This window comes from Furipterus horrens, unplaced genomic scaffold (assembly GCF_987537825.1).
Source record: "Furipterus horrens unplaced genomic scaffold, mFurHor1.1.pri manual_scaffold_11, whole genome shotgun sequence".
In the NCBI taxonomy this organism is placed as follows: Eukaryota; Metazoa; Chordata; class Mammalia; order Chiroptera; family Furipteridae; genus Furipterus; species Furipterus horrens.
The window spans coordinates 83,272,307-83,292,026 of NW_028327181.1; the positions used below are offsets into that span (position 1 = coordinate 83,272,307).

The window sequence follows — 19,720 nt, forward strand, 5'->3', positions numbered from 1 at the left end:
TCCTCTTCTGCCAAATGGGATAATAATGCCCACCTCTCAGAAAATAAAATGGCGGGCAACGAACAGGCCTTCAGTAAATGACAGCACCCTTCCTTCTATGAGTTCCTTCGAATTTCCCATATGTGGCAAGGTTTCATCGTCATCAAGGTCGGCGCTGCCTTCTGAACCTGATTTTTCATTTCCTACTAGGTGTTCCTCGTCTGAAATGCCACCCGAAGCACAAAGCCCGCCTTAAACAACGGGGCCGGCAGCTGCACAGAAACCGCAGCAGGTTCGGCAGCGTGTTCTCCCAGCCGGGGCAGTCGGCCCGAGTTAGGCTTTCCTGGGCGAGGGTTAGCACAGACCTACACTTGGCCTCTGCATTCGCACAGCCCCAGGGCCTGGGCTTAGGAGGAGGGCTAGGAAGAAGAACCCGTGTTACTTAAAAGGGCCATGGTGGTAAGGGGGCCATGGTGAAGCTTGAAGAAATCACAGCCAAAGAGCTCTTAAGAAAGAGACCTGAACATATGTAAGAAAGATTCTTGCCAAAGCACATAAGCTGGGCACCGGCAACTGTTGGTATTCCCTATGGAAACGTCATAGGACTGGATCAGAACTCCCAGCTTATACACTCCCAGCCCTGCCAAGCAAAGCTATATCACGTGCCTCCAACTAGCACGATGTCCTTGGACAGATCCCCGACCCTCTGAGCTGAGAGTTATGTCATCTGTGAAATAAGGGGGTTGAGTAAGGTCTTCGGAAGGCTGAACATCTTATGAGTCCATATTCTCTAGAGAGAATACGCCTTGCACATGAAGCATTTCTGACTCAGACCTCTTCCCTTGTGTTTTTCAACTTCCTGTTTATCTGCATAAAGGGTCTTCCCCACTCATCAGCTGATCTACTTTACCTGGTTTTTCACCCTGAGACTCTCATCCTCAAGACACAGACACTTAAATCCCTTTCGCACAGTCTGGTGCTCAACCTTCTCCCTTGACCAATGGCAAGGTCTCAGGCCCATTGTAGAATATCAGCATGGAAAAACCATCTCCCAGACAAAAAAGTTTTGTGTCCTACTAAAGTAATCTATGCTATTAAAAGATTGGGGAGGGGGGAATTTAATGTCCAGTTATAGAGCTATGACTAGAATCTTGTGGTGTAATCATATGTAGGAATACTGTATCTCCATGATTATGAATCAACAAATACCTAACGAGCAGCTGTGTCAGAGACTTTGCTAGGCATTATGGAGAATATAGCAAGTCAGCTCTGCCCTGAAGGTGCTTGCAATCTAGCTAACTAGAAAATGGGACTAAAATACATAAAATATGTACAAAACAATGTATGTTGCTCTAATACATTAGAGATGTTAAAGGGATTCTGACAACATGGATGGGACCAGAGAGGATGAGAGCATGCTAGGTGGGCACTGGGTGATTCAGCAGGGGGCTTTCCTTGGAAAGGAAGGAAGAAGGCTGAAGAAAACCTTGCGGACTTAGCACAGCCTGTCTATGTCCCAATCTCTTTCCTCGGTGAGAATAGCTCCACGAGAAGTCAGCAGTGGTCCCTAGATGCTTGCTATGTATAATCATAAAAACAACAGACAGCTTCTATCTTCCGGTTGGATACCACCTTAGGGCACTGTCTCAAGTATCACTGTGCTTTCCAAGGGAGGCAAGGCAATAGCCAATGGGGACAGAGCCACTCCCAGAAGCCAGATCTTAAGAAGCCCCTCTCTTCTGGACACCTACTTTGTTTTGAAGTGAGTTGTGGGCATTGTCTATTGTGCACCCGTCCAAACACAGGGCACTCTCATCGCTCCCCATCCACTGATCTCTCCTCACTGATGGCGGTGGACAGGGTGTGGGGTTCTCAGCAGCTCCGGAGAGAACGTCTGAAAGCAGAACTTGTTCATTTCTAAACAAGGACCAGCCAGTTGGACCACAGAGTGGGTGTTGCCATGCAAATTCCAGCGCTTTCAAGTTGCTCCACGCCTGAGCCCAGCCAGGACAACAAGCCTGTTTTTTTTGTTTTGTTTTGTTTTGAGCCAGCTCTTTGATTAGGTCTGGAGAGGGACTCAATTAGCATCATGGAAACACAGCAGATTTCAGAAAGGAAAGGTCAGCGGCAAGCCCCAATGTTTGCTATCAGCCATCTGCCAAGCAGGAAGTGCTACTCAGATCTATTTTTAATCATCTTCCCCAGGCCAGGGCTCCTGGGAGAAGGCAGAGGCCAGCCTTATTCCAAGACAAACATTAATTGCTACCTTTCTGCACACATTTTTCAATAGTCTCTGCACATTCTGGTTATCATTTTCAATATATTCTGGGTACCAACCTATATACACAGAGGCCCAGTTCTTGGGTTCTGTTACTCTGGCACCGTGGCCTACACGGTTAGCGTGGGAGGCATGGTTGGGGACCTCTTCTTGGGGAACTTACCTGAGACTGTTTGGTATATCAACTAACTCTACATAACATAATTCATAATCCCTCTAACCAGGTTCCAGGTATTTGCTCTGGTTGTGAGTGACAGAGAAGAGAAGAGGTGGAAGTTTCAGTCCAGGACACAGGTTCATTCCCCAAAGTGGTAAGACAAACGGGGCGAGCTGTGCAAACTTCCTGGTCACTCCCGTCTTTACTTTAACCACTTACAGCACTTCAGAAAGGTGAATTAAAAACCAGCTCATCCAGCGGTAAATCTGTTACTCAAGATACAGGTTGGCTGAAGGAGAGAGGTTTCACCTCCATCCTCAGGGGCCCAGCCTGCGCAGCCCACCCCGGCTCAAGAACCCTGTGTCCGCCGGCGCCTTCCCGCTCCCAACTGGGAGCAGCCCTCATGTCTCAGGCCCACCCAGCCCAAGGAACGAAACCTCCCTGCGAGGTCTGGACAGGGAGTCTGGCACGGCTGCGGGAGACCACGAAGGAACAGAGCCTGGCTCAAGAGCCCCTGCGTTCTCCCAACCCACACACTGAGCACAGAGTTTCCTTGTCTCGACACTTACAAACCTTCTGCCTCCAGTTCCCACCCTAAGGTAAAGCCTAAGCATATGTCCAACTGTGGCTCGGCCAAGTCAAGTTCCATCGGCCAAGAAAGGGCTGGGGCCAGGCAGGCAGCCAGCACCCCATCAAGCACAGTCCTGGGGAGCTGCAGGAGCCGCTGGGCCCGCGACAAAGGGACCAACAGGCTGCTCCAGTTTTACCCACCTCTCCACCCTCCCTCGTCCCTCTTCTCAGGAGCTTATCTGTCAGAGAGCAGCCTGGGAAAGCTCAGCTGCAAGGGCACCTTGGCTGGGGGATCTGTGCCTCGGGACGGGAAATTAGAGATGGGGTATTTGGGGCAACTTAACACCAGCAGGAGCCCAGCCAGGGAGCCAGGGAGGAAGGGACTGGGCAGGCAGACATGTGCTTCACAGGAGACCTAACTCCCCCCGCGGGACAGGGGAGCTGGAACCTCTCCCCTCAGTGCTGCAGAACTCTGCTCTAATGAGGCGGGCATGCGTGTGCCTGAAAAAAACAAACAAAAAAACCATGCCACTGCACAGGGTCACTCCCCCTGACCCAGTTGGACCACAAATTAATTAGGGCTCTGAGCCCTACTGATCCTTGAGTTCCTCTACTTTCTGGTTTCGGGAGCAAAGGGAGTTACTTCATCAGTAACCAGCTTAAAAAGAGCGACTCTTCCGTCCCTGCTGAGGATCACCTGTGCTCCTCTCCCACCCCGTCCTGTTTGCCGTGGTTCTGTGGAGCCAGGAAATGGTATTCTAAAAAACCGTGCACACACAGAGGGAATCTGGGGCTCCATGTGTGGCCAAGTGCAAAGCCCCAGGAACAAGGAGTTACCTGGAGATTTCAGAGTCCGGCAGACAGCCTGGGAAAGACCAGGAGAGGAGGTTGAGCTGGGTTCCTCTGCTAATTCGGAGCAAGAAATAAACCATGTGGTAGAGCACTCAGGGACATGGACTGGGGGTCGTGCCACGATTCCAGTTCTGGTTCTACCATTTCCTGGATGGGTCCCCTTGGTCGACTCAATTTGTCTAAGCTTCGCTTTCTTCATCTGAAAAAGGGAACAATCGTAGCACATCTCTCTCTGGGTTGGTATCAGACAAAAGATGTGAGTCACATAAAAGGTGCCCAGTACAGTGCCTGGCATTTAAAACACTCAGTAAAATGATGACCACTGTCATCATTATTAGAAGAATTCTTCCAAAGAGCTGTTTCCTTTTTCAAACAAATGTTAATCAAAACTACCCTTTGGGCCTTCAAGCGGTAGAAAGGGCTGGACAGTAGACAGTGGACGGTAGGGACAATATGGGTCGCTCTTTTCCAAGTACTGAGACATCTGTCCTAGAGCTGTGGCTCCCAATATTAGTACTAGTTGCACCAGAATTTCAGGGGGAGAGATGGGTGCTTATGAAACACACAGACCCTTCCCAGGGCTGGGATTGGGGCGAGGCCAGCCAGAAAGCTGGAACCCAACATTCCAGGAGGCGCTCACTCTGAACGGCTCCCTCTGTATCTGCACAACCCAACAGTGCGGGCCTCCTGACATTTTGGGTCCTAGGCGACTTGTTTGTTGCCCTAGTCAGGGCCCTAACTCCCGGTCACATTCAGACCTACAGAACAGGGACTTCTGCAGGTGGGGCCAGGACATCATCAGCCTTTTCACCCCAGGTGCTGTCAGGTTTGGGAACCAGTGCCCAGGAATTCCCACTTCCTAATGCCGGTTTCAATTATGCTCAAGCAGGCCAGGCCCTGAAACACACGAAGACTGCAGAAGCCACTTACTGCCCCTCCCTGCCACCCTTCACTCTGCCCTGCCTAAACCTCAGAGCTACACCAAAAACCATCTGAATTCTGCAACTCAGTTCTCCCTTTAACGTAACAGAAAAACACATAAATGTGGTGTTACAACTGCCAGCCTATGATGACTCAGTGAGCCTCGAGAAGCCAGACGGGTAACAGGAGAGGGAGTACCTGGCCCAGCAAACCAGGGAACCCGGGAACTCTGAAAGGCTCTCTTCTCAGAGTTAGTTGTAGGTGGTTGGTGTTGGCCAATGATTTATCTGATTGTTGTTTAGCTAAAGGCACCGCCAGGAAAGGACTGAGCCTGGTTATTAATTACAGCCACTGGCTTAATTATCATGCTTGTTAACTTTATACAATATCAACATTCCTGTTCGCACAAAGCTCATGAACATGTGGTTTATGGAAGCTGGAGAAGTTGAGTTCAAACTGAATTAAATGCTATCACTCCCTTGCTTAGAACCTTTCAGTGGGTCCCCACAGCATACAGAATTAAGTCCAACCTCCTTGGCTGGGCCTCTGGCCCAATCCAACCTGATGACCCCCTGAATCCCTCTCACATGCCTTCTCCATCTCTTACCTAGGCTTGATCTCTCTAGAACGGTTCTCTGCCTCTGTTTAGAATGGACTTCCCTTTCTTGCTCACTGAGTAAATCCTCATCCTGCTCTTTGCCCCCAAGCACCCTGGACTACCACCTACTCAAAGCCTGTGTTTCACTACATCTTGTCTTCCCCAAGGGCAAGAATTTTGTTGCGTCCATTTCTGTATTCCCAGTGCCTCATATACAACTCAATATATGTGGAATGGTCACAGAGGCTAAGGGACTCCAATGCCAAGAAACAGTTAGTGGCAGAGCAGACCTATAGCAGAGGAAGCGTGACCATGCAGGGCTCCCCACTGTTTCCCCATCGGAGTGTTGAGATTGTATGAAGCCATGTACACTTTCTGGCTTGGTCACCTTCGGTGGGAACCTGTGGTGCTAGGTGGCTGAGGTTGAAGTCTGGCCTGTGCAATGGAATTCTCTGTGCCACTAAACTGCCACCAGTGTCAATTAACCTTGTCAACGAGCACAGTGCATCAGCTCCTACACTATCCCTACCGAATGCAGCCACTGGTGATTTGGAATTCCTCCTGCAATTACATAAACCCATTTCTACAACACTCACTCCAGTTATCTAGCCTAGGAGTCAGCAAATAACACCCAAGGGCCAAACTGGGCCTCTCACCTGTTTTGCAAATACAGTTTCACTGGAACACAGCCATGCTCCTTTGCTTATGCATTAAGGCTGCAGAATTGAGTGGCTGAGACCACATGGCCAGCAAAGCCTAAAATATTTACTAACTGGCCTGCACAGGAAAGTTTTGCCAACCCCTGATCTAGCTGAAGGAACATGGAATTAAGACTTCCAATAGCTCCTTCGTCTACCAAGCGACTGTCTGCCCCAACTCTGGAAGTTAGTGGACTGGCTTTTGCATGATGTCATTCCTTTTTTTTAGCACTAGTCATGGGCCTGGGATCCAGGAGATTTTGCCTAATGGATACACATACGGCCTGAAACACCTACCACGTGGCCTGGAATAGAATGGTGTTCAGGAAATGCTTACTGAATAAACAAACAAAGGCACGGGAAGTTGGCCAGTCTGTGGCCTGAACAAAAGTCCATCCTCCTCCCGCCTGTCAGTTTCAAGGTGACCAGTCATACAGGTGCCTAGCAGCAGCCTGCTGACCTAGATTTGTCAGCCCATATCTTATCGGCTTTCCTTCCGTGTGTATTTACCCAACACGTGCCCCTCAGTGCCCAGGGCAGATTGGCCTGTTGTTTTACAGAGGAGACAGGCGGGGAGGAGCTTTCCTCTCTGACAGACACACTCTGCTCTTCCTTTCTCCTGCTGCAGGAGGATCAAGAAATATGGAGACTTGAGCTTAAGGAGCTGCAGGAAGTCTGGTTTCTCTTGCTTCCTCTCCCCTTAGGTCTTCCGAGTGAATTTGTCTGGGACAAACCTTAAGGGACTCTTCAGAGCCCTTCCTGTCCTTCTGAACATTCACCAATGAAAGGGGAGGGGCTGGCTGAGGGTAAAAGTCAAGTTGCTTTCAGAAGTAAACAAGGTAATTTTTTTAAAAAGAAAAAGAAAAGTAAACAATGTGGCCACCATGCAACGGTGAGAGGCCTGGTCCCGGACGCAGACGTTCCTCCAAAGACACATCTGAGAACATCAGGTCTCATTCACCTGCCACCCTGAGCCGCAAGAGCCCAGCTGGCAGTTTTACGAGGCTGGACCAGCCTGGGTTGACAGGACAGGGAGGACAGGGAGGGTCTAGGGAAGAGCTGTACACATTTGGGCACAAACATCAGGCAAATAGAATGGAAAGCAATATGGAAATGCTGGCTTCTCAGTTGGCCCAGCTAACTCGGTACCGGGCTCAGGATGGAGTCCCCCGCCTCCACTGTCACTGGCTGCTCCTCCGGACAAAGGGTACTGGGTACAAGCTGGGTAAGGGCAAGGCACACATCTGTGTGCCACTGTATCCCCACTACTTAACGTGGAAGCAGAGTTCACTGAATGTGGAACGGGGCCCAGGGCTGAGTGCAGGAGGCTTCACTCTGGGACCTTTCGTTCTGTGAGGAAATGCTTTTCTGTCCCCTCATTTATCTGTTGAGAGTTGAAGTCCTGGTTGGGAGCAGCCTAACAGGGAGGAAAAGGTTCCTGGCCCCTGAAGATAAATAATTTAACTTCTGACAGTCATTAGTTGCCCCTTTAAAGACCCAAAGGTATTGGGGACAAGAGGGAGGGGAGAGCCAGTGGCATCTGCTCTGCCTCTTGACATCACTGTGGTCTGGAAGGGGGCAGTTTGGGGACTGATTAGATGTTGTTTTTAGCAGCAGCTGGCAGAGCCCCTCTCCTCCTCCGCCCCCACTGCCCCGAGTCACTACCGTCCAGCCACCAGCAACAGGCCAAGAGGCGAAGGAGGCTGGGGAGGAGGCTGGGGAGCAGAGCGGTTGAGCAGACCGGACATTCTGGGTCACCAGGTCAAACCCTCCCCACAGGAACAGGCTAAGTGCTTTGGAAACAAAGGTATCAGAGATTCTTTTTTGGTTTTGTTTTTCAAAGACAAGCAAAATGACTTTTTAAAGGAAGCTCACCACCCCCAGCACCACCACAGAGTGAACCAAACTGACAGCAATTCTTAGCTCCTGCTCTGACACCCAGGCCCGGGTTCTCCTGCAGCTGTCTGGGCTGCTGCTGTCACAGAAGTCTGAGGTCTCTGTAATCTGCTGATGTGTGGTCAGAGGCAAAATCGCCACCGACAGAAAGAAAGGGGGTGGGGGCAGATTTTCCATTTAAATTCTAGAGAGACCTGGCAGCTGCTTGCAGGTAAGGCCCAGAGAGCAAGGTGGCCTCCACTGCTGTGATTTAATTACCTCCAGAAACCTGCTGGTCCCTTTGGAATTATAAAGTAACAAGACACTAAGGATCACAGAGGCCTCAGAAGACCAGCTCTATAGCTAAAGGGCAAAAGCTGAGTCTCTCAGAAAAGGAACAAAGATACCAGGGCCGTCATGGGTGCCAGGACCTGTTTAATATTTGAGTGCCACTTTCTGTTTTTATTTTGCTTAACAAATAGTCATAGACAACAAGAGCAGCATTTATTGAGCACTTACTATAAATCAGGTACTGTGAAGTACTTTATACTGATTACCTCATTTAACTTCCACAAAAATTTTATGAGTTATCTAACATTAATACCAATCCATTTTTCCAATGAGGGCGTGAAGAACACATTAGTTACTTAACTTGCATAACCACTAAGTGAAGAAGCCAGAGTTTTGAACCCAGAGAATGTTCTGGCTCAGACTTTATACTGTTAACCACTAAGTTATGTTGCCTCATGTCACCTTTTGCTGCCACATTAGAATCAGAAGATTGGGGGGCGGGGGGTGAAAGAAATCTTTAGAGACAAGTTTAACCTACTGCCTCATTTGGAAGGATGAAGAGAAAGGAGAGGCAGTAAGGACAGTCTTGCCCATGAAAGCCGCTGCTTTCCCTCTCCCGGCGGCCATCTCTCCCCCGGAGCTGCTCCCAGCATTCCCAAGCCATCATTCTGGACAAGGCAGTAGGGGGTCTGGCAGGGAGGCAGTGGCATAGCACGAAGTCAAGAGGTGCTCAGTGTCCCTGGGCCTTGGCTTCTCGATCTGTAAAGCGACAAATTGGACTAGAAATCCCAGGGTCAAAGGCCCCTCCAGCTCTCACATTCTGAGAATCTGTGACTCCGGATCACTTAGAATCTTGTTAGAGAACAAGACGACTATACACAATCGTACATGTAACCGCAGTAACACAAACCATATTATTAACTGTCAAATGAACAACCAGGCAGTGAGTTTTATAGACATTCAGTGGAGAAACAAAATCCTACCGTCCAGGGAGACATCCTAGAAAACACTTAATGCTGGTCTTCGAGAATGGGCTGATCCTACTTAGTTTTCTATAAGGTTGGATGGAAATGCTTATTGCTGAAAAGATACTTTTTTCATAATTGCCGATGAAGAGTGCTTTTTTCCCCCTTATTCTATAAGCTTTTTAATACAATTGCTTAATATAATGCATAGGATGTATTGCAGTTTGGGGGTTTTTTTTGTTTTGTTTTTTGCATTTCTCTTTCAGCCCCTTTCATGTCGTGTTCTTATCATTAAAAGAACAGTTGTCTGACCTCTTTCTAGCTGGCTAATAAAGAATGCACAGCCTCGTAAGCCTGACTCAACCTCCTTTATGTGAACACGCTGCATAAATGACCGTTATGGTATTTGTCTGGGCTTTGGTGCTTTAGTTTGCCCACATATGTGCATTTGGCCACCTAAGGTGCAAAAAAGCAAAGTACATTTTCCTGAGCATTCAATTAAATTTACACACGTGGACTTGAAATGTATCTGATCATATATTGACTGTATTGTATTTTGTGTTTTAAATTTTTCACCACACATTCAATTTTAATAAATGCATGAGAAGATGCAAAAAAAAAAAAAAAAAAAAAAAAAGGATGGGTAGAAATTGAATACAGAATAAGAAAGGATTCTCCAGCAAGAGAGGGAATACAGGGTAGGATTTACCACCAACATTTCTGAGTGAGGCCAGAGAATAATCAACACAAAAAGGAGCTACCGAGGTCCTTAAATGGTCAAGGGGTCCCAGACCTATCCACATCTGTATCTCACACAGCTTCTTGGTAATCCATGGCCTTAGGCAAAGCACTTAATCCCCACCTTGAAGGGCTGTTGTAGAGTAAGTGATGAAGGCTAAAGGGGCCCTCAGCACAGGGTAGATGTTCAATAAATAGCAGTCGGTTTTTCATCTTGTGTTTTTTACGTCACCAGTACAGCCTCACGCAACATTCTGCCCACCACGAACAGCCCTTCATTTCCATGGACCCCAAAGATGCAGGAATCATGTCGGCTTCAGCTCCTTATTTCTAGTACCCAGACTAGGGCTTGACATGTTTCAAACACAAAAAAACTTTTGAACCGAACAAGCAGTGTATGACAGTGGAATCTGGTCAAGCCTCAAAATACAAACAGCCAAACCAGCAACGGTGCAGCCTGACCATTCCAGAGATAGAGGGAGTGCAGTGCCGAAAGAGGAACACAGGGGGAGAGGTCCCGCACCCACTGCCTGCTTCCCAGGGAGAACACCCTGTTGAAAAGGGTTTCTTTGCATTTGGACTAGGAACACAAGCTTACAATCAGCAGTGTCCTTACTGAATGCCAAGACACTGATGTACCCACCAATCTTATCACTGAAACCTTACAGGCATTTGCAAACCACAGAGTTAATTTTCAGGGTATGCCTCATAGCTCAAGTCAACATTTCCTTTTGGTATTGAAAGCAACCACAGAGAAAGGATCACATCTGAGCAGATTCCTGTGCTCCAGCTGCCTGCTGTCTGCAGCAGAACACACAGATGATTCGCCAGACTTGGTCCCTGGCAGCTTCTTTGATGGTAAGTTGGTGAGCAATTCTACTCGTGCTCAGGTTAATTTTCACACAGAATGGGCATCCCTGTGGAACAGACAGGTCTGCCTCCATCCAAAGAGGGTGACTTCCCGAACTCAGTTCCTCTTGTTCATGGCTACAAATGATAGAAGGCTTGTTATTTCTTCCCCGAGCATGTACCTGATCAACAAGTATGTCCCGAATGACCACTGTGTGCCCGGGACACCTTCAGCTCACTGCAGCGCATGCGCACTCATGTCTCCATTTCTAGTCTCTTGGGCAGATCACCTAGCACATCACAGAAATCGCCATCTCATAGCAAAGCTCTGGTGCTTCCTCGGGTCTTCGGTAGCACCCAGCTGCCAGCAGGATCAAGTCTGACAGTCCTCCACCAATCTGGCTCCAACCCGCCCCTTCAATCTGTTCCTCAATATCTAACCCAAAAGAGTGGCGGCTCCTTGCACACTTCCTGCCTCCACCTTGTTCAGGCTGCTCTTTTCCTGGCCCCTCCCCACCCATTTCCATGCGTCTAGGTTCTTGCTTCCAGGAGCATCTCAATGTCACTTCTACCAAGTCTCTCTAGAACTTCAGTTTCTAGACAGATAGATCATAAAGGGTTTTCTGAGCAACCCCTTTGAAAACCTGACGAGAGCCATAGAACCCTCCCCAGAAAAATGTACATGCACAGAGGATTAAACACACCATTTCAGGGATCCCCTGAAGCCAGCCCATGGACTCCAAGTTAAGACCCCTGATATATGTGTCTATCCTGGAGTACTGATAGTCATTCTCTCAGATATTCACTGAAAACCTACCAGTGTTTAGGAGCTGTGCCAGGTGTTAAGGATACAAAGATGACGCCACAAGTGTCTCAAGTAGTTCACGAGCTAATGGGAGACATGCATTGTTACACTGTGATGACTGCTTTAAGATAAAAGCATAAGGTGATGACTTATGAACCTAGTATCTCCCCAACTAGTGTCCAAGTCCCTTGAAGATAAAATCCTGAAGGGCAGCATGATGATATCTAGTACCGTGCTACACACACACACACACACACACACACACACACACACACACACACGGAGCACAGCATTTGTGCAGCGACAGAACAGGCTAACGAGACAAAAGAGCAAGAGCAGGCACAGTGCCCACTGCCATCGCCTGCGCACAACGGAGGCCTCTGAGACCCTGTTGTGCACTCCCGTCTTGGGACAGTTATGCCATGCAGATTATGTCAGCCTCGTTTATGGCTGACCTCGCCCCGAACTGATCCAACCTCTGTCTCGATGGGGGGAAGATGCCACAAGATAAGAGTATTTTATCACCTCCCAGTGGTTTCTTTTCCCTAAGAAACACTGGAACCTAATGACATCCCTTTGTTTGGAGATTTTCTGTACAGAGTCGGTTCACCTGTCACTCCTTCCTGCGGGGGTGGGGGTGGGGGGGGTCAGCAGATCATTTCTTTTGCACTCCTTCGGAATACGTCATCAGAGATGTGACTTTCCTTACAGAAGCTAACTGGGCTTATCGGCTCATGTTGGAACTCTTCCATAATCTATCCCTCTGCCTTCGCTGCGCCTCAGAAATGCTCTTTAGGGAACACTGACAAACATTCAACAATGGTTCGCAAACACTGCAAAGGCAACAAGGGCACTCTGTCCTACGGGTTGTTCTCAACATTCTGTCGCTTATTAAAGCTCATCAGGCACTCCTGTAAAAGCCGGGGTCCCACTCTTTTAGAAACAAAAAATTCACTTTTTATGATAGACATTTATAGGTCTACATACAATACGGTTTTCCTCGTCTTGCTAGAACAGAAATACTAATTTTATTAAATTGCTTTTTAAAAAAAAATCATCAGCATATATCCATTGGATACCAAAAATCTCTTAATTGGTAAAATTAGATCTCAAAAATGTAATTTGCAAGAATTATCTGCATAACACATCTTATTGTACATGTTCTTTGTGACTTATCCTGCTGACTGCGACACAGCAGCCACCAACATGCCGACACACGCCAATGCATACTGTCACAGCTGCCAGAGTACCTGGCGGAAGCGAAATGAGTAGATTTTTAGAAATTCTGTTCCTGTATTTTTTACACGAAATCTTTAGGCCATACATAATTGCATTACTATTTTGGAGAGTTAGTCTTCTCATACATTAAAGACAAGCTGGCGGGCAGCAGGAATTCGGAGAATTGAATCCCAGAGAGCAACAGAGCGGGTCGGATTTCTGTGCCTCTATACTGGCCCCCCCCTCCGCGGCCACCGCCTCTAAGCCACTGTGTTGGGGGTACAAGTGCCTCTGAGCACCGCTGGCACGGAACACGGGTGCTCAGGCAACCGAGGAAGAGTGGGCCTCTCAGCAACGGCAAGATCAATGCCGCGCTTCGGAACACTTTGTTCTCTGCCACTTTTCTGAGATTTTTGACAGCCGTGCTTCATCTCATGTCTAGGCAGGAAGGGAAAACCCAAAGGCCACCACTGTAAGCCCCTTGGGACCCCACAGGGAACAAAAAGAACCTGCTCCGTCAAAGCTCTGAACCTCAGGAGGAGGCCCGGCTCTCGGAAACGAACGAACGGAGCCAGAGCTGCTCACAGAGAGCGCAGTTGCGGGGTGTGGGGGAGAGACGCCCGGCTCCCAGGCCGTGCAACCTCAGCTGGTCACTGAGTGATGACCGGCACCTCCGGGAAGTCTGCATTTGTCCCCAGAAGATAACTGACCTGAAGACTGGACACAGTAAAAAAGAGTTCTGGAGGGTGGTCCCCTTCACTGGACCCCCACTCCAGAGCCTCCCACAACACCTTCCCTCACGGATCCAGCGCACTAACACCACCCAAGGCCTGAGGGGAAGCCCCCGTCCCCAGAGTGGGATCGGGACAGGTGAATCCAATTCCCTCTTCCCAAAGGGCCGACTCCGCGGTGCCAGGAAGGGTGGCAGGTGGGCGAGAAGGGAAGGACTACAGACAAAGTTTTCAGGGAAGAGCTTTGTTAGATCCAGGTTTCCATAACAGAACCCACTGAAAGGAGCGTTTGCAGTGTTCTCAGAGCGACTAACTGTTCCAATTGAAACCATTATTATTTTATAACCAAGGTATATTTTTATCCTGGGGCTTGCACCATTAAGTAAGAAACAACAGTGTGAGCAATTCCTCATGCCAATTCAAAATACCTCTGCACGCAAACTCTCCAGCACTCAGACCGCAACACCCCCAGGAAAGGAGCTGCAGGGTGCCTCCTCAGCACATTCCCTAGATAGCTCTGCTATCGATTCGGAGTCCCACACCTACCCACCCCCACCCACCTTCCTACAGAGCAAAGGCTGTGGGTACCAGTTCTGCAAGAATGCACGGCTCGGCCGCCCATTTCTCCTATTTCCTTTTCCTCTCCAGCCAGCTCCTGTGCCCCGCATTCCAGAGTGAGACTATCAGGCTAATTTAAATTTGCTTGGTGTCAGGCAGGAATAATCCCCTCCACTCCCTCCCCTAGCCCCATGTCTTTCCTTTTTTTTTTTTGACAGTAAGGCCAAGAAAAGCAGAGGAACTACTTTATACTTGCATAGAGCTTTCTTTGAATTGCAAACCACCTACACATCTATGATCTCATCATCCAGCCTCATAACAACCCAGTGAGGTAAACCTGCTCCACCACCACCCCCTCCCCCCAAATAAGGTAAACCTACCACACAGGGCTGTTCTGGCGATGGCACAGGCAGGAAGTACACAGTGCTAAGCACCCAGGCCTTAGACACAGCAAGTACCTCACTCACTTTGTCCGTGAGAAACTGAGAATCAGGGGCTGCCGCTGATTCCAGGCCCGGAGACCTCTAGGGACCTAGATCGAGCTGGGAAGGTGGAACACTCAGTGCAGGATTCTTTACACTGCACGTCAATACAGGCCCTAGTTGTTTAAGGCTTGACAACGACACTCTGCCATGAGGGCTTCGCCACATTGATAGGAAGGGAGCCCCAAGTTCTGATTCCGGTCCCCGTTCCCTGCTGGCCATATACGCAGAGCTTCGGTTCCCTGGACCTTTGTGTTGCCTTCCCCAGAATGAAGGCAGACACGCTTCTTTTTTTTTTTTTTTAAAGACCAAACAATGGAATGTCGAGCTTCCAGATGAAAGGCTCCATTACAAAGACCACGTTATCATTTAATTACACTGCTGCTCCAGTTATCCGCCTCTCAGCTCCTAACTCCCACTGGGCGGATTCTGAAACCGCACAGGAGATGATGTCGAGAGGGGAGAACAGGAGAAACATTCTCTCCCTGAACTTTCTGAAATGGAGGAGAGAAATCATGAAAAGAAAGGCCCATTTTCCAAGGAGGGGGCTGGGGCAGTGATCTTTCCGTTAAGCGGACTTGCATAAGAATCTATAGATTATTTAACGCCGGGGGTGGCTGTGCAGTGAAATAAAGGAATCTTTGTGCAATGCCAGCCACAGTTCCCTCAAGCCCTTCCCCACAGCCAGGCAGTTAACCCAACTCTTTAAATCATCAAGCTCTAATGCACCCCATCTGTGCACCGGTTGTAGCCAATGAAACTGAAGCCTCTGCTGACTTTGGCCTGGATTTGTGAATGAGCCTTTCTGCCCCAAAAGGGGCAGGAGAGGGGACATGGGGTCAACAAGGTCTCGTTTGCTCATCACTTGTCTCCTCCCAAGGCTCAGGCGCTAGCCATCCACTGATGTGATCTTTTACTGAGCTCTTGCCACAGGTCTTTGTATCTCGGACCCAGAAATACAGAGCTAGTAGGAAATGGCCCCAGGTGGAAAAGGATGTGTAGAGCTTCCGGGAGACAGGAAGGCGAAGAAAAAGGCTGCTCCTGGCTGAGGCACAGCGGCCTGAAACTCCCCTAGGTGTATATTTAGTTCCAAGTGGTGGAACATAAAGCAAGGAACTGGCAGGAGACGTCCCTCAAAAGGCAGGCTCTGCCAGAACATCCAGGACCCTGTACACCAGGCCAGAGAGAAGACGTAACTCTGAAGGCCATTACCATCTTACAAGGCCCATCTCTTCCAGAAACCCTTCTTGAAGATGCTCAAAGTAATCGCTCTCTCTTCTGGGAGCCTCCCATTGAATTCTTGCACAACGTTTGTAAGTCTCAGCTCCTCCATCCACATAAAATAAGACTAACATTACCTACTTAAAGGCCTCTTACAAGGGCTGAGGCAACCGTTAAAGTGTCAAGCAGCAGTTTTTACCACAGAGAAGGCGCTAAAATACATTTTACGGGAACCTCGACTTCTTATGCTACAGAGCACTTCTTTCTGGTATTAAAACAATCCCTTGGCTTCCACTTTCTCTGGAGATTTTCAGAAAAAGGACAACTCACATTTTCCCTCCAAGCTTGCAGGCACTCTTCCAAAGCAAAGAGGGCTGACTCCTGCCTTCCCTCACTGACATGGCCTACCCACACCCAAACTTCCAGGCGCAAGGGTTTCCCAAAAGATCCAAGGAATCAGAGATGAGATGAGTTAGGCGACAGAGAAGGGAGCTATAGGCCAGAGAGAACCTAAGCAGCATAAAGGAGCGTAACTGGCAGAGAGAAGGGGAAGTGGGCCAGACGCCAGGATCCCGGGGGCTTCAGGGTTCAAGCTCTATGGCCAACCCTAGACCCTGGAGGAGGCCCTGAAGGAGGCGGAGGTCTGTCCTTGATCCTGATTTAAGAATCCGCACCACCCAGAGATGGTCGTTCAGGCAGCCTGGCTCACTTCCTGCCAAATCAGCCAGCTGGCCAGGGCTGTTCTAGAACTGTCGATCCTTCATCTCCTTCTGGCTGGGTCTACCAAGCCAGAGGCGGGGAAAGTGATGCCACCTTTGCTAGCGTTTTTTTTTGTTTTGTTTTGTTTTTTAAACTTAGTCTGGGGCTGCATAAAGGTTGGCTTGTTTCTTTTTTTACATTAATGGCACACAGTCCCAGTTCTGAGGAAGGAGGTTTTTTAAGGGAAAAGTCCCCCATGATCTTTCTCCTGTTCATGCAGCCTCGTAAAACCTGTTTCTCCTCCCTGGGGATTCAGGGCCTGGAGGGAAGCAGCTCCCCTGAGAACGCTGCCTGAAGACGCCAGTTCCTGGATTGCACAACTGACATGTGGGGTTATTTATTTATTAATAACCCCTCCGCCCCCACCCCCACTGGAGGAAGCAGCTGCCAAGGCTCCTCAGGAAAGTAGGGTTCTGTTTATTCTTCTGATGGGGATCGAACACCATGTGGCCTCACCTCATGTAAAAGCCCCTAAGGTCCCCACGGGTCAGTGAGTCAGCTCTTCACCAGGTCACTTTTGGTCCTCCGCCGAAGTCAACAGTTTCGTGACGTTCTCAGGGGCTTGGGAGGCAATATTCCTCCCTCACCTCAGCTAAAAAGCCCTGCGCCGAGATATCCCGGCCCCACCCACGTTCCTCGAACTGGCTGTCCACGTGCGCAGCCCTGTGGAGGGCGCTCCCCTGCCAACCTCAGCCCCTCCCCTCAGGCCTGCCAGCCACCCTCAGGGATGACACCTCGTTTCCAAAATAACGCAACTCCCTTCTTTCTCAGTTGATTGAGACAACCCTGAGGGCCAGCCCCACCCGCTGCACAGAGGATGGAGCACAAATACCCCAGGCTCTTCGGGAGAGCTTGTGCACCTCTGCAACCTTCTGACCGGAAGCGTCCCCCACCCCCGCAGGTGAGACAGGCCCACAGGGAACGTGTACCTTGGAAATGAGCTCGTCGTGATTGGCCAAGTGGGCCCTGCAGTGAATGCAGCTGTAGGTGCGGTGGCAGGAGGGCAGATATGCCTGGAAAGTCTTGGATCTTGTCATCTTCACCATTGGCGCCGTGGAGCGTGGGGCAAACTCTGGGGCAGCCCACGAGGCGCTCCCACAGGATGGGTCGCAGGGGAAACACCGGAAGACGCAGGTAAAGGCCGTGGTTTGGCAGGGGGTGGGTGTGGGGCAGGCTCCACACACTGGCGATGTCTTCGGAGGAAGGACCCTCAAGCAGAGGTCTTGGGCTGGTTCTCAGCAGCCTGCGTGCCAAGAGAAGGGGAAGAGCATCAGCCGATGGAGCTGGACTTCCTGCAACGCGAGTAGAGGCCAACTGCCACCCAGAGGGTAACATTTATGGGACAGAACGACCGCCCTCTGTTTCTTGCGTGGTGTCAGGATGCCTGATGAAGGAGAAAGAAACCACTGGAGATCCCAGAATCGCTGCTTTTCTAGAGCTAGAGGTTCGGCGCTCTCAGCAGTCCCTGGGTCCCCTCTACCGACACCCAGCTCACTGGCATGATCGCCATTATAGGGAACCCTAGAAAAGGCCAGGCTTCACGATGTGCTACCGAGAGCCCCTGGGAGAGGACTCCTATGGGCCTCCCTCTCCTGAGCCAACCAAGATAAATAGCTGGAGTAAAAGGGGAAATTCAGCCTCTATAGTCGCTGCACCAACGGTCACATATGGATTTCTCATCTATATCCAGATGCCAGGAATCCTCTGGCACCTGAAACCCCAACCTGCAGAGAATGAACCCCACACCACCCTTTGCTTATTATAGACTAAGCATGAGCTACAAAGGATCAAGTTCCCAACCATCAAGTCCCTCATGGCTGGCCGGCTTTTTGGAGAAAAGTAACTCCCTTCGCCATATCTTGCCCAGAAGCAGAATGCTTGGTACATTTTTTTGGTTTTTTTTTTTTTTTTGAAAACTCAAGTGAATAAATGAAACCAATGAAATAGACCTCTGCAGCTAAATTTCACAATGACAGTGAATTTTACCAGAATTCCTCTTCAACCCTCAAACTTCCCATTCCTCATCCTGCAGTACCAAATATCTCCTACCAGTACCAAACACCTCCTAGCAGAACCTCAGCTCTTTTATTCTATTGGGAACCAAGGACACTGAAATGGGGGCAGGTGGGTGGCTCCCAGGGTATGTCCAAGGGAAGGTCTGAGGGCCCCAGGGTCTGAGACTCATTCTGCCTTCCCAGGCTCGCCTACCTGCCTGTCCCGTGAGCTTCACTCCAAGGGTGGTGTTCCCACTTGCCTCCCTCCAAGGAGAGCCAGAGTGTTAATTAACACCTGTGTCATGCTTTGAAGATAAAACTGTTTAGAGAGACCGGGGAGGAAGGCCAACAAAACCAATCATCCTTGCTGGATTATGTCTGGGATCCATCTGGATGTCTAGAGAAAGTTCGCAAATCATAGTTCTTTTTTACCTCTAAACCTCCCGGGGATCTAACCTTCCAAAGGACGGCCACCGCCCCCCTGCCGCCCTTCTCCCCCCAGCAGCCACTGACGGCCACTCTGGCCCTGGGACTCTCCATCTTCCTGAGTGGTCAGCATCACTCGCCAGCACTAGGCTGAAGGACAACAGCGGTCACTACCCCTTTTCCTGCGTGTCCCTTGTGCACTCCTGACCAGCAGACTCCCCACTCATGAGACGTCCAACTGCTGACGGAATTCAGACCGACAGGGGCCCAGGCATAATGTCTTCTCTGCATAGTCTATTTTAAAGGTGTGAAATCAGGTTAAACTGAATTTTACAGGAACACTTGAAGAATACGGAATTGAGAACTGATTTACCCAGTGTTAGGCCTGGACATAACTGCAGATGAGGCAGAAGGATACGTGACCCCTGGATCCAGAGCCCCTTCATCTCACCCGGAGCACATTCTGGGGGTGGGTAAGACCCAAGCCCATGGGAGACCAATGCTATTCAGTGTTGATGTACTACAGGTGGTAGAAAGATCCACGGACACAATTCGGGGTACGCAGTTTCCTGAAATACGCTTGAACTTCCCAATACTCCTATTCCATTCTCAGGAAGAACAGCATTTCCAGAAAAGGAAGGGGTGGTAGGTCAAGGTAAGGAATAGAAAGGGCAGGCAGGGGAAGTGAGCAGGAGGTTTGCCCAAGGCCAGCTGCTTCTGAAGCCCACGGCCTTAGCTGCCCAGTGGGGAGCTCT

At 49.6% G+C, this 19,720-nt stretch overlaps 1 protein-coding gene across 2 annotated transcripts in view; it reads right to left on the minus strand.

Annotated features, from left to right (window-relative positions):
* YPEL2 (yippee like 2) overlaps window positions 1–17,766 on the minus strand; it is a 34,277-nt gene extending 16,511 nt beyond the window's left edge. The window contains exon 1 of one of the 2 annotated variants that reach the window (XR_016514185.1): window positions 17,475–17,652. Coding sequence is in view for 1 of the 2 variants with exons in the window: in XM_090292162.1 (XP_090148288.1) it covers window positions 17,475–17,591 (117 nt within the window). In the remaining variant the exon portion in view is untranslated. Of the gene's footprint in view, window positions 1–17,474 lie in introns of both variants that reach the window. The other variant, XM_090292162.1, reaches the window with a different exon arrangement.
* Between the last annotated feature and the right edge of the window lie 1,954 nt (window positions 17,767–19,720).